The 17,105-nt window shown below is 47.0% G+C and overlaps 3 protein-coding genes across 3 annotated transcripts; 1 reads left to right on the top strand and 2 right to left on the bottom strand.

Moving 5' to 3' along the window:
• Positions 1-4: 4 nt before the first annotated feature.
• Positions 5-3,205, bottom strand: LOC128298709 (integrator complex subunit 4). The gene is made up of 4 exons (XM_053034482.1): positions 3,100-3,205; positions 2,278-3,035; positions 606-2,211; positions 5-535 (listed from the first exon to the last, which is right to left on the bottom strand). Exons 1-4 carry the CDS (start codon positions 3,145-3,147, stop codon positions 125-127), a joined length of 2,823 nt encoding a protein of 940 aa, XP_052890442.1. The 5' UTR covers positions 3,148-3,205; the 3' UTR covers positions 5-124.
• Positions 2,527-4,838, top strand: LOC128298710 (charged multivesicular body protein 2a). Its single transcript, XM_053034483.1, has 3 exons — positions 2,527-3,058; positions 3,625-4,193; positions 4,258-4,838. The coding sequence occupies exons 2-3, from the start codon at positions 3,642-3,644 to the stop codon at positions 4,402-4,404; spliced, it is 699 nt and encodes a 232-aa protein (XP_052890443.1). The 5' UTR covers positions 2,527-3,058; positions 3,625-3,641; the 3' UTR covers positions 4,405-4,838.
• Positions 4,839-6,751: 1,913 nt separating this feature from the next.
• LOC128298353 (probable serine/threonine-protein kinase ndrD) lies at positions 6,752-15,087 on the bottom strand. Its single transcript, XM_053034103.1, has 3 exons — positions 14,647-15,087; positions 8,707-8,904; positions 6,752-8,623 (listed from the first exon to the last, which is right to left on the bottom strand). The coding sequence occupies exons 1-3, from the start codon at positions 15,085-15,087 to the stop codon at positions 6,752-6,754; spliced, it is 2,511 nt and encodes an 836-aa protein (XP_052890063.1).
• Positions 15,088-17,105: the final 2,018 nt, after the last annotated feature.

Below are 17,105 nucleotides of genomic sequence, written 5' to 3' on the forward strand. Positions count from 1 at the left end.
TAGTGCTTAACAAACGAGGTTTCGTTCAGTTTCGTTAGTTATCGTTTTTATTAGTTATCTAATACGGCTTTCTTGTACTTGCTTAGGGATAACACTAATTGTAAATAGACCGGAAAGCCTCGTCTTACAACCCTCTTTTGACAGGCTTTGGAGCAAAATGCACCTTTACCGGTTTGCATAGCTCGAGCTCATTGTTTGGCTTAACCGACAGACAAATCGTTATCTCAACGGTCGACGCCTCTGTCCATACGCCATGTGACAGCAGAACCTTGGTTCGTAGTCGCCATTGAGACTCACTTTCACCCTGCTCCGTCATAACTTTCTTCAAGTCGCGTTTGCGTGGTACGATAATGTGCACATTCTGATCGGGGTACTTTACTTTGAGCCGAAGATCTTGCCGCTGGCTTTGCTGAAGATTTTCCAACTCCGCCACAAACGGTACCGCTGCTATCAAACCTGCCGTTACCTTGATGACGTTCTCCGCGCTGTACGAGGACTCGGTTGGTTCAATAATTCGCGCTTTACACATTTTTATCTGCGAGAAAGACAAGCAGTGCGTTGAAGTGTGTTTATAATGCGACAGGAAGTTCGAACAAATTACTTACGTTTGTGTTGATTTGCGGAATAACGACCGGAGCAGCCGTTTGAACTATCGGTAGAATTTCCCGATACACGCGTCCGGGTTTTGGATCGCCTACCGATGCCAGTTTGGTGAGAATCGCGCTGGTAAACGTGTCAGCAACAAGCAATGAGTTTTCCTGCAGAAAACTACTCGCATCGCTGGCAATATGTAGCAGCAGCTGACAAGGCCCGAGTGCGCTCTGGGATCGATCCTTCACGATCAGCACCAGATTGAGGGCACTCGCACGAAGACACATCTGCTTCACGAGTAGCTGATCGTCGATAGTCAGGTTGGAGAACAGATTCTGCAACATCAGACATTTCTTGATCAACTGCAGGAGACATTCTTTGATAGGAGCTTTGATCGACAGTCCGGTGGTAGCTAGCTGAAGCTGTTCCATCTGCAACTGGGCACCGAAAAACACGGACGTGAAATTGGCCGTCCCAGAAAAGGTGGGATCAATTTCAGCAAGACGATCCAAATCATCCTGGGCGGCTTTGAGCAGCGCTTGTCTCGCCTGAGGAGCTGAATAAGCCCGCTGGATGTTGCTCAGGAGTGTCTCCAGAAATTGTCTCGAGCCGGTGGAACCGACCAGATGGAGCTCCTTCGTGTCGCCGCCAACGGTTAGCCGAGGTACAAAGTTCGGCATCGTGTCTCGCAGGTAGGCGTAATGTTTGATCGTGGTCTCCGGGAACAAACTCAGCATGGCCGGGAGATGTTGGGCAGCGTTAAACAGCATAATCAGCACACACACATACGCCGGATCTTCTACATCCCGTTCGGCACTATCGAAGAACGGATGGTCCATTAACAGCTGGGGTGTGATGGACATGCAGATCTCTGGATGTTTTTGACCAACGCGCTGCATGCAGCCAAACGTCGACAGACGATCCTCCGGATACTTCAACAGCACGTCCAATACTTTCTGCACAACGAGCGACAGACAAGCTTTGGTGGACACTTTGCACGCCCCCAACATCAGATGCAGTCCTTCGCGAACCTCTACCGAGTAGTCCTCCAGAGAGCTGAGCATCGTTTCGAGCTGATCTTCCCGCAGGATGATATGTCTCGAGATGGCGGTCAAGCTGTAGATCGCCCGAAGACGTACCTCCTCGATTTCATCGTTGAACATGTCCACAAGAAAATCGAGCGAGGTGACCGCAAACAGTGGATTTTTGAGCGCTAATTTGCACATCGAGTTGACCGAAGCCGTGCGTACCTCAAGAAATTCGTCCTCCAGTCCCTGTACAAGCGCACCACACGCCCCGGACGCCATCAGTGATACGGAGTCCGCACTGATGACTTCCTTCGGTGCATCGTCGGCCCACTTCTTGCCACTGGACCATTCTCCGCTAGCGAAATGGGCTGCACTTCGCTCGTGAAGGCTCCTCTTTTTGCGCATATTACTCATTAGCTTCTTATCCAGTGTTTGATGAAGGAATTCATCGCTCACCATTGTCATGCCACCGAGCAGCTCAGCAGCCAGTGTGCGTATGTTCATCGAGAGATCGCAAATAGCGGAACAAACTTTCCCAAAAGCGTCATCGATGAGGCGAACTTCTTGTTCGGAGTCCTGCACTTTTATCATTCTAAAATAAGACAAAAAAGGAAGCGGATATTAGCTTCGTGCGATTTGGAATCGACGGTTAACTTACTCTTCCGGATGACGTACTCCTAGTTCGAATACCATGTTCAAAGCCTCTTTCCGAACACACTCATAATCGTCTGTAAGTGAGGCGCAAGCACGCGGATACAAAGACGGCGGTAGTGCCACACCTCGATCCCCGAGCGTCAGCATGGACCGGAACGCTTGTGCCCGGACACGCGCATCCGGCGAATCAGTGTATTTCCCGATTAATTCCAGACTTTCCTTTTCGGCGTCCGATATGAGTACAAAAACGCCCAAGAGCAGTATAGCATGACGCTGAACGTTGTGGCTGGGCGAGAAGAGTTTCATCTTGGCAAAGAACACCATCTGGTTGATGTACGCCACAGACGGAGTGAAGGATTTGCCTATCTTTTCCAGCACAATCAAACCCTGGGAGATGACTTTGGCGGATGATTCTACCTTCAGCAGCTTGATAACCTCATCAATCAACTGATAACCATCGATGCCAGTTTCGGTGGCCAGATCAGCAAACAAGGAGAGAATTTTCACACGCACGGCAGACTCGGGTTCACGCAGAAAGTGTTCGACCAGCTTGCGGATTGCGTCCGGGAACTCGTTTTCGTCGAACTGCATCGAATCGGTGATTTTGAGCAGAATCTGGAGGGCCTCGTTGCTGGACGCATCTTCCAGCAGGTTAACATACGCCAGGATGGACGTGAGCGTTCCGTTGGACTTGCAAGCATTACGCCGAATTCGTTTGTACAGCCGATGGGTCGGAATCTGAGGGACTATTGTGCCGGTCTCCTGCGGATGAGCGAAACATTGAGGTGAGTAAAAGCAAAATATATAGAACTATTTTAAACCTTACCGGAAGTGAACCTAGTTCGGAAACTGTTCTTTTGATTGCTAAACTCATGACGATGATGCTACCATGCAAACTTATTTGTTATTAAACCGATTCTGCGAGCACTTCGTTGAGAGTTGTTTACATTTTTGTGACAATTATCATGACAGCTATTTGCGCCGAGAACGGGTCGGTACATTTTGACAGTAGGGATTTAGATGGAGGGAGTTGAAAATTTTGTGTGAGATAATTGCTAGTTTTGCAAGAACTAAGCTATTCGTAGAATAAGTTAGTAAGTATTTATTCGCCTAATTTTTTAGTTACTTTTTGCTTGCGTGTTGTTTTTTAAAATGGAATTTATTCTGTCACATCGCGTTACCGTGCGACCTCCACGAACCAACCTGATGTGTCACAAACACCAATCAGAGTCGGATGAGTCACAACAAATCGCAGTGATTCGGAGCGAAGAAAAACAATTGCAGTTTTACTGCCTAAACCCTTGAAAGTAGTGCATTGTGCAAGTTGATTTTACGTTAATTTACCAAACAGAACACCTTTTAGCAATCATGGAGTGGCTATTCGGGAAACGGATGACACCGGACGAGATGATGCGGAAGAACCAGCGAGCGCTCAACAAAGCAATGCGCGATCTGGATCGGGAAAAGATGAAAATGGAACAGCAGGAGAAGAAAATTATAGCCGACATTAAAAAGCTAGCGAAGGAAAACCAGATGGACGCGGTGAAAATCATGGCCAAGGATCTCGTTCGGACGCGCCGCTACGTGCGGAAGTTCATGCTGATGAAGGCCAACATTCAGGCGGTGTCGCTGAAAATACAGACGCTGAAATCACAGAACGCCATGGGCGAAGCGATGAAGGGTGTCACGAAGGCGATGACCAACATGAACCGCCAGCTCAACCTGCCACAGATCCAGAAGATACTGCACGAGTTTGAGAAGCAGTCGGAAATAATGGACATGAAGGAGGAGATGATTAACGACGCAATGGACGATGCGATGGAGGATGAGGGCGATGAAGAGGAAACGGATGCCGTCGTGTCGCAGGTGTTAGATGAGTTGGGTCTCCAGCTAAACGATCAACTATCCGGATTGCCTCAAGTAAGGATCCCGATCCATTGGTTTCCTATTCGTTCTGTTCTAATGTGTGCACTTTCATTTGTAGGCATCTGGTTCACTGGCAGTGTCCGGTACGAAAACTCCTCAGGCAGCAGCAGTAGGAGCGGCTGGTGGTTCCGGTGGAGCTGGATCTCCCGTTTCGGACGCGGATGCCGATCTGCAGGCGCGACTGGACAATCTCAGACGAGAGTAACGAAGTACGTACGGTACGGTTATTATTGGTATTGCCGATTTGTGTATCGCTCACATACTAAGATGCGATCAAAAGGCATTACGTCTCAAGTGCGTGCGATCGTCACGATCGTAGCGGTGATCATTGCGAACACCACAATGTTAAACCATTAAGGACGATATTTTGTTAGAGTGTCTTTTTTTTTAAATCATAAGTTGTACTCCCTTTGATGCTGCTTTCTTTGCGTGAACAACGCGCGAATGTAAATATGAGAATAAAGTATCGAAAACGGTTCGACCTCAGCTCGTCGTTAACGAACAAACGATTGTTTACCATTAAATTTCTCATTACATTCATCTTTCAATAAGCTTACCTACTTAATAGAACCAGAGTTTATATTGCATCACATGTTCACGCTGTGCTTTATGTGTCGAGTAAGTGCTATATGAATAAAAAGCAATGTGAAATGAAACACGCGGGCGTTGTGTTTTGTTTGTGTTGCAATGCAGAACATTTTATTCGTATCCTTTTTTTCTCAATGATGCTTTAGCCCACTGGAGGCGTGGAGAGGAGGATGAATGGAAATATGGATTATCCATTACTCCATCCATTTGTTTTGCCAGTATACAATCTATGTGGATGTAAATAAAGTATACAATAGTTTGAACGCGCCAATAAAATATATCTATCATAGTGGAACAAAACATAATACACAAACTTTAACATATATTTACCTAGCGGGAAGAGGGTTGAACGAGAGTAAAAACAATGTTTCTATAATGTTGCTTACTTTATGCTACGGTTTGTAATATGAAACATGAATGTAGTAAACTATGCACTTAGCTTGTACGGGGGAGACCTTACTGGACTAAGTTAACGATTGCCTATTCTTTTTTATTTATTTTTTTTTCTCCAGGGAGCAAGAATAAACCCCAAAACGATTAGCAGCAGCTTGATCAGAGGCAGTTGTCTTGTGTGTTTAAATAAATTTGAACTAATGCGAAGGAAAACGATAGCCTAGGCTATCGTTCAAGGATGAGCGATAGAAGCCGTACGTACTAATTTGTCCAAACAAGTGGCGAGTATATTTACACTTAATTAGGAAGCGTTTTGTGTGTTTGTTTGTTAGTGTAGTTGATGCTGGAAGGATCCAGGACCAACCCTAGCTCAACAGAACGTGAAGATAGAATCAAAAAATAATAGGCAACCACGTAACCGATGTGGTGGTGGTAAAATAATCTCTAAAGCATCACACATCCCCCAAACACGAACGAAACACTAAATAATTTACTATGAATTTGATTCGTAACACACTAATGGCAAATTTCGGCTAATCGTCCACTGCATTTAGCGCTCGATTGCGAACCGAATAATCGTAAAAGGATAATCTCATCAGATGAAGCAACAACAAAACAAGGACAAAAAAAAACAAATCAACAAATATAATCTCAATCTCGAGTGTGGAATTTACCTTCTGTCGACGCTTCTCGTCTATTGCATCACTTCGGTAACAATCGCGGTACGATCTTCTGGTTTTCCGTTTTGTCTCCAACAACTAATTTTAACACTTAATTTCAACAAACATTTGCTATTCTTTCTACCATTTAAATTTTGGCTCAACAATGAAAGGTTCCAAAAGGGAAGAACAATGTGGAAAGCACTGGATGATGAAAGGGAGTAAGAATTGTTCTAAAATAAACAAAACAACAGCGTCCAGCGAACTCGTTGTCCAGAGTGACAAATAAGCAATAATTGTCCTAAAACATTCGCTAGCCTTCATCAAGCTAATCTTACTACTACGAAGCTATTCTATCCGTGTGGTGTTTGTAACTACAGAAGCAAGCGGTCAACGGCTTGGTGGCTAATAATAGAGACGACCTAGAAGCCGTCCGCACTTCACTTACGCACTAAACGAACCTCGATCGAAGGACCGTCCAGTGGAGATGGACCGATCGTGATCGCAGGTAGTGTTTCCTTATACTGTGTTGCGGCAGTGACTGTTGTGTCGGCGTTTGATACTCGTTTTATACACTAAACAAATTATAAAAATGGCAAGAATGTCGAATGATAGATGAGTGGTATCCAGCTCATTCGCAAACGACGCTCCTCGGCAGGGACGCGGCAAAACGCAGTGTGCTTATCATCACAGGTAATTTTGAGTTCCAGGTCCAAAATGGCGTTCCTTTTCCCATTTGTGGTTTTTTTTTCGCTGCTTTCTTCGCTGCGACGCTATCACTTTCTCACCCGATTCGTCCCAACATGAGCCCGCATACCGCTCGTAAATACATTAAAATAGGAACAAAGTCAAATTTGTGAAGCTGGGTTGTTGTGTGGCGACCTCCAGTCCGGGTTGTTCCCCGGCTGGCGTTCACCGGCTCGCGACGATCGTGGCAGTGTTGGTGTTGGTGAGCAGCATCGGTGGTGACTGTGCCTGTGGGATCACCATCTGCTGGTGCGGTCCGGGAACGTTCGCGACGGCAAGTGACACCGACGGTGCGACTGTGGAGACCACCGTGGCAACAGTTGGCAACTGTCCTCCCGAGCTGGGATCGGGTGTGGCCAGTGGGGCCGAGAGCCGGCTCTGTTTGCTCTGTTTCGTAACGGCACCACCGCCACCGGGTGGATTCTTCTGCGCGAGATGGGTCTGGTAGTGTTTGGCCAGATGCGCCTTCTGCCGGAAGCTCTTGCCACACAGGGAACACGCGAACGGTTTCTCCCCGGTGTGCGTGCGTATGTGTACGTTGACGGAGTATTTGTCCTTGAAACCCTTCGAACAAATCGAACAGTAGTGAAGCGATCGTTCCTTGCGCTGTCCATTGCCGCACTGCGTGGGACTGGTGGTGGCAGTGGTTGTGGTTGTGGTGGTGCTCGTGGTGGTAAGCTGTGTCGTGCCATTAGAACCGGTCACACTGCCGGGACTCAGCATCCCTGCACCGGATCCGGTGATCGTGTTGAGGTTACTCATGCTCGTGTTATTGTTGTTGGTGGTCAGGCATGTCAAAGTGGGACTGTTGTTGGAAGTGGCCTGCGCGGTGGCCGCATTGTTGCTGAGAGATCGCTTATAGTTCTTCTTCGTTCTAGGAGCCTTGGCCTTGGTGGTGGAAGTCGTTGTCACCACGTCCGAGGAGGTTGTCGTCGAAACCGACGGTTGCCGTGTAAGATTGCCCGCACCGGTCGGGGACAGTACGCCCATGTTTCCATGTCCGGGGTGATGTTGATGGTTTCCACCCGTCAGCAGATTGCTCGGCGTCGCACTATTATTGCAACCATTGCCCATTGCGGGCGCCTCTACGATGATCTCCGTGTAGTTGTTATTGTCCGTGCAAAACTGTTGCACCTCCGTGGCTATCCGCTTCAGCTTTTCGTAGTCCTCGGGGAAGGCAGCGTCAAGCGTAAGGAACATATCATCCACCACCACACTTCCCGGGCCCGTCCCACCGCCACCCGTACCGAGATCGGTTACCTGTCCGGTTGATGCAACCATCTGCTGCTGTTGATGCTGCGAGTTGGCCGATTGGTTAGTGGAGGCAGGTGAATGTAACACCGACTCATCGTACATGGTGCTGGCGAGCGTGGAATCGGCATAGGCAGCGAGCGAATCGGTAGGATCTCCGGCCGAGTAAAGCACTCGCCGCAACTCATCGTCCTTCATGTGACCGGTGGCGGGTAGTACGGTGATGGCTCCATTCGGTAGCGGCAAACCGGTGCCTTTGGTGTAGCCCTTACCCTGCAGCGCACTGCGCAGTAAGGACTCCGCCGTGTCCTGCTGTATCACGTTGTGATCCGACATCTGCCAGTCGTTGTTGTTGTTGTTCTGGTACGCCAGCACACTGTTGGGGTCGAGCAGCTGGCTCGATAGCACGATGTTACTGGACGTAACTGGCATTTGCTGCTGCTGCGATTGTACTTGTTGTAGCTGTGGTTGCGCTTGCGCATGATGTGCGGCATGTTGCTGCTGTTGCACTAAGTGGAGATGTTGATGCTGTTGCTGTTGCTGGTGTTGTTGCTGTTGCTGCTGCTGCTGCTGCTGATGATGGTGAGGATCATCTTTCGCGTGGTGATCCGTACCGAAACCACTATCATCGTAGGAGAAGCATTCCGTCTTGACGTAGCCCGGGAATCCACCGAGAATTGTGTCGAGATCGAGATTGGATGCGGGAGCGGCTGGTTCCGAACTGTTCGGATCCTTCCTTAGCACCCACGGTTCCGGTGCTCCATTTAATACTGTTAGTGTGTAAATCTGCGGGTTAAAAGGTGGAAAGAGATACAGAAGATGAGCAAATCTGCGCTGGAATAATGATGATCGACTGTTTCGTATCGTACCTGCCCGTCTGTATCCGCCACCTGACTGTTGAGTGTACCATTATTGTTGTTGCTACTGTTGTTGTTGGTAGCGTTGTTATTAGTGTTGTTACTGCTGGTTGTAGTAGTATTGGTGTTCTGCTGTATCCAACAGTAGCGATTAAGATCCTCAAACATTGCCGGATCCAACCGGTTGGCATCTTTGTCGGGGCCCCAGAACTGTGCGCAAGTAGAAGAAACAATACAAAAATGTGAAGTGTAATTAACTTATTATCTTTCTTCTTGCTATTTTTAGGATATAGTGGACTGTTTTGTAAAAATGGTGCATTTTAGTGTGGAAATTGTGCATTTATTTGTGAAAATTGTGCATTTTTGTGTGGAAATTGCGCATTTATTAGTGAATATTGCGCATTTTTGTGTGGAAATTGCGCATTTATTTGTGACAATTGTGCATTTGTGTGTGGGTCTTGTGCATTTTTGTGTGGAAATTGTGCATTCAGTGAATTACAAACTTCATCAACGCTGACGGTCTCATCGTTTCGTTTGCTGCTTGATTTATGAGCAACGGGTTTGCTCAACTGTGTTGTCAGGTAAGTACCTTGAGCATTTTAATGTAAATTGCCCCATACCGGACGGAAAAAAAGCATTCCTTTAGTCGAGGCACAATAGAAGAATTGTACGATTTTAAAGTGTACCATACGAAATGCGCACGATTTGCACATATAAATATGCTGATGAGCAGTATGATGTACAGATTAAAGATCTTGTTGCGATCGTGAGCAGCACAATGACGGTGCTGACGACGGCGATCTTGCACGTGTACAGTATTGAATTTGTACTTCCTTTTCTTACTCCTGGCTCTTTTCTCAATAGGCATTCTATGATTTTAACATGGGTTACTTTAGTCCAGTATAGATTAAAACTTAAATCAGGTGTGTTGTGTCCACTACTTCATGCATCCTTTTGATTGTAACATTAATTTTTTTATATGTAACATTAAATCTGCTATTATCTATTTCATTAGGCTTTACAGTACACGCTGCTAGCTCGTCCAAACATTGTACTTGGGGGGAATGATACATTTATAGACTGATCGTTCGTGTTCGAAACTGAGAGATGTTGTATAGAAAAAAACCTTGTCCAATCGTCCACGGAATTATGTGGGAATTGAAATTGCTTTTAAAAAGTATTAAATTTTAACAACAAATTATGCTAAATAGCCCACACCATCGTGCCGTAGCCCCTAAGGAGCATAGAAACAAGATGCCACACTACGAGGGTGGTCGTAAACGTTTGTCCGTCAGTCTCACCGCTTGAGGTCGGTAGTCTTTTCCTTCGCAGTTAATGATCTGCACCGGTTTGCACGACGAAACCCGGTTTAGTTTCGCGTTGCTGATTTGCTAATAAATCTTACCATCCTGCACCGCCAAACCAATCCCGTTGGTGCGCAGTCGCCCCTCGGGGAGGTGTAAGCTGCAGCAGAAGTAGTCGCGAAACGTCTTGAATACGGGGTTCGACTTTCAATTTCATCTAAAAATCATTCCGTTTCCCGGCCACTCTGGTTGGTTGGTGGTTGGTGAAGGAAAATGAAAGGGCAGCGGGCAGGAGGTGCGAAAGGGGAGATGCTCTCGGGGGACGATTACTCGACGGCGCAACGCATACTGCGCGTTAATTGATTGACGAATGCGAACGGATCCTATTTGGAACGAGTTTGTGCGAGGATGTTCTCGTACCGCGCTCAGCGTCGGTGGTTGATATCGAAGGGGGGGTGGGCTGATTAGTAAGAGACCGTGCTGCCATGGACTGTGTGAGCGAAGTCGTGCACTTGCAGCTCGCAACGGTAGTGGCCCTGTAGGCCCTAATGGTACTAAATCATCATCACTCAGGCAGGAAAGAGTAGGGAGACTTGCCAGAGACACGCAGTAAAATGGTGAAGACGAGTGTTCCGATAACGTCTCGCGCTAGCTAGAGAGACATTACGATGCAGCGGGCGATAGAGGCGCCTGTTGAGCCTGTTAGACTTGTTGTTCGCCTGCATCTTTCCGATGCATCGCTCACCATCGTCCCATCGTAAACCTTCATTAGGAGCAAATAAACCGAAGCATCCCGGGGAAATCGTCGGCACAGATTGCGCCAAAGGAGTTTGCGAATTCTGGACGATTGTGAAGGTGCGTGGGCTCGGACTGGGTCACAGACCAAGCAAGTTCGGGAGAGTGGTTTAGTGGGCGATGGGCGATGGTGGAACATGAAGCTGATAGCGGCAGATACAATCGTAGAGGAACGCCTGTCGTATCGGGCAAGCTGAAGGAGAAATGTCACGACACTTATCGGGAACTGCAATCTTCCAATCCTCTATATCTTACTCCGATCGCACACAGATTTGTAACGATCGGTTGACAATCGTGATGACATCGTGTGGTCAAACGGTAAAAAGCGGTGCGTTTTGCCGAGATGTCTTTACTTAAGATGAAGTTAAGTGACATTACGAGGACGGCCCATTAAGTGATGGGGCCATGTGTAGGGAAAAGCGTTAGTGCGGATTATGTTTCGCTTGACGAACGATGGACATGACAGGCGGTATAATAATTGGTGTGGTATATTTAAAATTTGCTTCAATACAAAATTCTGCAAAACCGTTTAATGATGAGATAAAACGAAACACATTCCATTGGCATGCAGCAGGGCTTGGGCTGTATTTCTCCAAGTGAACAAATTTTTATATCTGTCATTGAATTAATCACGCCAGCTTTTCACTGCAATTTCACTGGCATGCGTTTCAGTGCGCGTGTTGCCATGATTTAATATTGGCAAACTCCACCGGTGCTGGCCTCCACCGGTGCATTGAAACACGCAGCGAAATAATTAATTTATTCATTAGCAAGCATTCAATCAAATGAATGCCAGTTTTGCACCGCTCGTGAACACTCCGCTTGATGAAGATGACATAACGCAGATGCAATCTGATCGGATGGTTTTCCATCGTTTGTCATTTTCCGACGAATCGATGCGTTCAGTCGTAAAACGGAGGCCCCTATTAAAGGAAAAACCCCTCGGTGCCGCATAATAATAAAATTCGTTTCGTTACGAAAAGCAACGTGTGCCCCGTGTCCATTTCCACCGATGAGAAGTGCTCTCAATGGTGGTAGCGGATGAAGGGAGGAAGGGAGACTAGGAGGGGGTTTTGTTGAAGAGTTTCGTTTCAAAAAATCGATCACACACCGCACGATCTTATCACTAGGCCCAGATCGCCGAGGGGCTTCGTTGAGCACGACGCAGCATGTGCGCCGCCAGCAAGATTGTATGGTGCCGTGGTTGTAGATATGTTTTGGCCATATATTTCTTCTGATTAAAAGGCTCGTTTAAAGAAAAAAAAAACGAAGAGGGGATACGTAATGAAAAATTGGATACAAAAACGAAATCGCACCAAGAGCGAAATTTTAATTCTCCACCGCCCGAGACTGGGGACGACGAATGCCATGATGAATTTGAATCTCGCAGTGGTGCACGGAAGTGAAGAATGGAGCAATAATTAAATTAATTAAACTGTTAACGATCGGTCCACGATGCGGTCCGGCGCATCCTAACTACGAACCGTCGATCGAGAAGCTCGATAAAGAAACAGGAATTTATATTATTCAACTACGCGCGCTACACGTGAGAAGAGAGTGAAGGCGGTGGAAGGAAAAAAAATGCACCTGAACTTATTTTACGCTCGCAGGTGTGAACTATGCCGCTGTACGCTACCGATCCAGAACCCCGGGATCTCCACCCCGCACGGGTGTACGATCGGTGTGTGAAGCTTCTGGTAGCCGCTCAGTTTTTTGTTTCGCTTCCATCAATCAACGGCTTTTCGTGCACATTTCGTGACTGCAATCCATCAGGCCGCGCAGCATAAGGGTCTGTGCAGTGCGCAACATCTTCATTTCTTTACTTTACGAGCCGCGCTTCACGATCAAACCACCCCCTCCGTCGTTGTTGTTTTTTTTTCATCCCGGGAGCAGTTCGTGCGTGTTTGTGTGCTTAAGAGTGTGTGGTGTATTGGGCAAGCTGGCCACCGTCCGCACTCAAACAAATTACATCGCGCGGCACACTAGGGTTGTGAATCGTAATGGTCCGTCGTCGGTCCGTTTTTCCATTCCCATTCCCTAGGCCAATTATTATATTAGTACTATTGGTAAGGGAACCGCGTGCACTATACATGAAAGAAGGAAAAAAATAAACCGCTTGCATCAAATCCCTTGCAGGTTGCGCGATTTGCGAGGGACTCATCCTCCTTTCACCGGGCACAAATCCGCGAATTACACGTGTACGACGGATGCGGTGGGTGAATGAGGCGTTTGTTATTAAGTTTCGCTTTCGTTACAACGATCATAGGCTACGGTTGGATTGGTCCATGTGGGTCGCATGGTGGGAACGTGCATGCGGAATGTAACAGCGAAGGGTAAGGATTTTTATTCCACCCAGCATATTCCAAACTCAACTGTGTGTGTGTGTGTTAGCCGACTGAGCACACGGCAGCAGGAAGGAAAAGGAACGCTTGGTACCTTCTAAATAATAATAATTTCTTTATTAACGATTGATCATTAAGATGCGGTCGAGCTCTCTGGGTTCGGCCCAGTGGCCGTAGCTTTTGCCACGGTATAAGAGCCTTTACGTTATTGCCGTTGGGGAATGTTGTTGCATGCGGTAGGGGTTGTTTTTTTTTCTGCTGCGTGCATGAAGGATGATGATTGCAGTCGCAATTTTACGAATGCAACTTTTTGCCTCCGCGAGTGCTCTCGATGAGTTTATTATTTACTGTCGTGCAAGAATATTATTCAAACGAGTAGCTGCGGGGCTTGGATGAAGTAAGGAGCTCCGGTAACTGTGCTCTCGCTAGAAGATTGGCTGACTACTAGTAGTGCAGCGGTACGACTACGAGATACGACTACTTTTAATTCGTGCCGTAAGTTTGCTCGTATGTCAAATTGTTCTAATCTCATCTCCAAATGCAATTTCCTCCATTGAAATGAATGCGCTACAACTTTCAAACAATGCACTCAGTTATTTTTGATAAGTGTTATTGAAGATGTAACTATAAAATGAGGATAACGTTTTCCTTTTATGTAGGATTTTTCATCAACTTTCGTTCACATTTCGAAGATCTCGTTATCTTTATATCTGTAACCTTTTTTCAAAACTAATTTGCTGCTGCGGTGTATATAGATCATGTCATGATCATGTCTGACACATGGAATTTGTCCGAGGCTAACGAAACTCTCTCAGTCGCGTCCGTAAGGAAGATGTTCAGAAGGATTTTCGTATGAGAATGACACCGGACAACCCAGCCTCTAAAGTCTTTTGAGGTCGTCCGAAGACAGAGGAGGCGTGGTAGGCCCAAAATGAGTTGAAGTGATGCCACGAGCCAATAATATTAAGGCATTAAAGAGATCCTTCTAGAAGTCTCGAAGAACGAATATTTAAGTTTTACTTAATCTCATATTCAAATGAAGGACGCATCTTGAGAGGACTAGTCTGAGATGGAAGAAAATGTTTCAAAGGCAGCGATGCACAATCGAAGAACAAGTATGTGCGAATGCTCTCATTTCAAATCTTGCGCTTATCCTGCAACAAAATAATGCTTAACTAACGGCTCGTATTTCAAAACATTATTTTCTTCTTCTTCTATATGGGCACAAAAACCTCAAGAGGTCTAGGTCAGCCATTTCTGGTTTTCTTTGACTTTATTTACCCGTAGCTGGATAGTCAGTCTTGCATACATCTTGGTCCGGATGGGATTTGGAACCTGTACGGTCGGGTGAAGACCGGCTACCTAATATACCTCCGGGTCACCCAACTCTTACCTTAGGGAACTCCTAATAGTGAAGTATGATTTTTGTTTACATCAAAGCACGCAAAAATTCTGTTAAAGTGATAATAACTAATACATATAGTTCGTAATTCCTTTCGGAAAATTCTTACCTGATCAAATCCTTGGAGCGGTTGATCGTTTGCATCGGGAACTGTACCACCACTGCTTCCGGTCACCCTGTTCGTTGGTGTTCCGTCCATCGGTGTGCTTTCGCTGCCATTCCTACCGTCAGGGGGTCGATCGGTCACTCCGTTAGGTCCCATGCTGGGTAACACACCGGACAGGGAACGGTTGCAGGAATTGTTGCCGTTTGCATTGGTGCTACTGGTGGCCACACTGCCTCCTCCCCCACCACCTCCACCACCTCCTCCTCCTCCACCACCGCCCGGGCCACCGCTACTGCTACTGATGGCCATGTCCGGTGCGGAGCCTGTGACGAAGTCAAAAAAATCCGTCTTCGAGAGGTCCTCCGTGCGGAATGGTTCGCTGATTTCCATCTGGCTCGACGACGACGCCATCGCGATGTCGGTGATCAAATCCAACATATGCATGCGCTCCGGAGGCTTTTCGGGCCCGGCGACAGGACTGTGGCCCCACCAATCGGGGGGTGTTGTGTTCGGGACGATGAAGTGTGGTGGATCGGCCCACCGACCACCGTCCGGGAGCGTTTGCCGAAACGGTGAAAACAAACAAATGGGTGGTGCGGTGCGATCTCGCGCATCAACGTTAAGAGCGCGCTCGCGGTTTTAATTGGCAGGTTCGGCGGGGTTTACGGTTCACTCGATAATGGTTCCCTACACATTCGGCCCGGCTGCAGTTAATGCGTTTCCGATACCTTACGGGAGCGGGAGCAGCGCGCACGGACGGTTGCGTCGGGATGTGAATGATTCTTTCTTTCTTCCTTGATTTCGGGACTGTGTTGCTTTTTTTTTGTTGTTGCGTTTCTGCACGATGCGTTTCCAGTCGTTAAAAGGGCGTCGGTCTGGCGTTGGCGATCTCGCCTCGCAGCCGAACGAGCGGGCTAAAGATTTTCGGCTTTGGCTTGGAGCAGATTTTTCTGTGTTCTTCACCTCACAAACAAAGTTGATCGTACACACACCGCCGCCAAGTTGAACCGGAGAAAAAACAGAAAACAAAACTACGTCCTTACGGGCCTTACGGTGGCAATTTAGTCGTGCGTATCAATCGACTGTCGATCGACATAAACGACGGTTTCGGGCCGTTCCGAAACAAAGTGCAGGTGCATTCGACGATCGAGCAACGGAACACATCGATGGCATGTGGGTTTGCTGAAGTGTGTGTTATGCTGCTGAAGAGATCGCTTGGCTGGATTCGTCGCTACTTTGCCCCGGCCACTGCTCACTGGCTGGATGATGCACCTCAGGTTATTGACATCTGGAAGTGAAAAATCCCACCACAGGGAAATATAGGATGCGATAAGTTCAAAAAAGCGAAACAAACATCATGCCGTGATTAAACGAGCTTTGCAACGGTGGAGTTTAAAATACCGGACGAGAAAAACAAAAAAAATGTATGCATGCGTCAAAGTCACACACAAATAACGCGCGCGTCGCTTTACACGGGACAGGAAGAGAACGAAATGTTAATGGAAATGCTAATGAGATTTTTCGGGCTCGATAAAATGCTATTGACAGAAAATAGTGAGTGTTTCTTTCTCTCTTTCTGTTATTCCGCGATTAATACTGATCATTTATGCTTTTCTTCAAAAATCGTCTTTCGCTTATCTTAGCTTCCGTGTGTGTGTGTAAGGCGCTTATAATGCGCTGCCGGCGCAGTTGCTGGAGAATATAAATTTTTGATTGAAATGTGCATGTACTGGGGATGTGATCGTTAACGTAATCCGATTTTACAACCGCCTGGAAGCGGCGGTAAGAGAGCGAGCAAGTGTGAGATGGAGTTTGGCGATGGTTGATGTAATCAAAGCTGAGTGATATCGTTGGATGGTTCGATCAGTTAAGAGAATCTGTTTTCTGTGCGCATGAAACATAAGTTTTATGTAATAAACCGCGCTGCCCAGAATGCACGAGCGGCGCAACTTATCTTGCAGCAGCATTGTTTTCAGCTCTGTGGCATTATTTTCCAGATATGCGGGCTGTGTATGTCACCGTCATATGGCACCGTTCTGTTCTGTTGCTTTAGCCATCGCTCCCGAGGCGATCGATCGAAGGTGCAGAAAATCATAAATTTCATACCACAACCACCACCCCCCCAAACACTCCCATTTTGGGGGGCCGTGCGGAACCAATGAGAGCGGACAAAGCCGCAACATGGGCGCCCCATACCGTTTACCGACCGAACCTATGGGAAGGGCCATGCACGTTAGCGTTTGTGGCACTAATCGGTTCAACGTGCAAAGTACGTCTTACATGCAATATATACACGTTCACGTGAGGCATAAAGGCACTTTTCCAGCCAGATTGTTAAATTCAAGATAAAGTTATATACGTACGTAAATTATGGCAAAAGTTTACATTTGAAATGTGCTCCAGTGCGCGCACCGAAGGACACAATTAAACGTAGATCACACGGTGCCTTTTTTTTTTAATGG

The sequence above is a fragment of the Anopheles moucheti genome, chromosome 2 (assembly GCF_943734755.1).
Source record: "Anopheles moucheti chromosome 2, idAnoMoucSN_F20_07, whole genome shotgun sequence".
Taxonomy (NCBI): Eukaryota; Metazoa; Arthropoda; class Insecta; order Diptera; family Culicidae; genus Anopheles; species Anopheles moucheti.

Excerpts from the sequence above, each read along its gene's own strand:
- LOC128298353 (XM_053034103.1), bottom strand. The coding sequence starts at position 15,087 with ATGCATATGTTGGATTTGATCACCGACATCGCGATGGCGTCGTCGTCG. Across the intron at positions 8,905-14,646 it reads CGCTCCAAGGATTTGATCAG|TTCTGGGGCCCCGACAAAGA; the intron begins GTAAGAATTTTC and ends ACTTGCGCACAG. Across the intron at positions 8,624-8,706 it reads TGGCGGATACAGACGGGCAG|ATTTACACACTAACAGTATT; the intron begins GTACGATACGAA and ends TTTAACCCGCAG.
- LOC128298709 (XM_053034482.1), bottom strand. The coding sequence starts at position 3,147 with ATGAGTTTAGCAATCAAAAGAACAGTTTCCGAACTAGGTTCACTTCCG. Across the intron at positions 2,212-2,277 it reads GGAGTACGTCATCCGGAAGA|AATGATAAAAGTGCAGGACT; the intron begins GTAAGTTAACCG and ends GTCTTATTTTAG. Across the intron at positions 536-605 it reads TTCCGCAAATCAACACAAAC|ATAAAAATGTGTAAAGCGCG; the intron begins GTAAGTAATTTG and ends TCTTTCTCGCAG.
- LOC128298710 (XM_053034483.1), top strand. The coding sequence starts at position 3,642 with ATGGAGTGGCTATTCGGGAAACGGATGACACCGGACGAGATGATGCGG. Across the intron at positions 4,194-4,257 it reads AACTATCCGGATTGCCTCAA|GCATCTGGTTCACTGGCAGT; the intron begins GTAAGGATCCCG and ends TTTCATTTGTAG.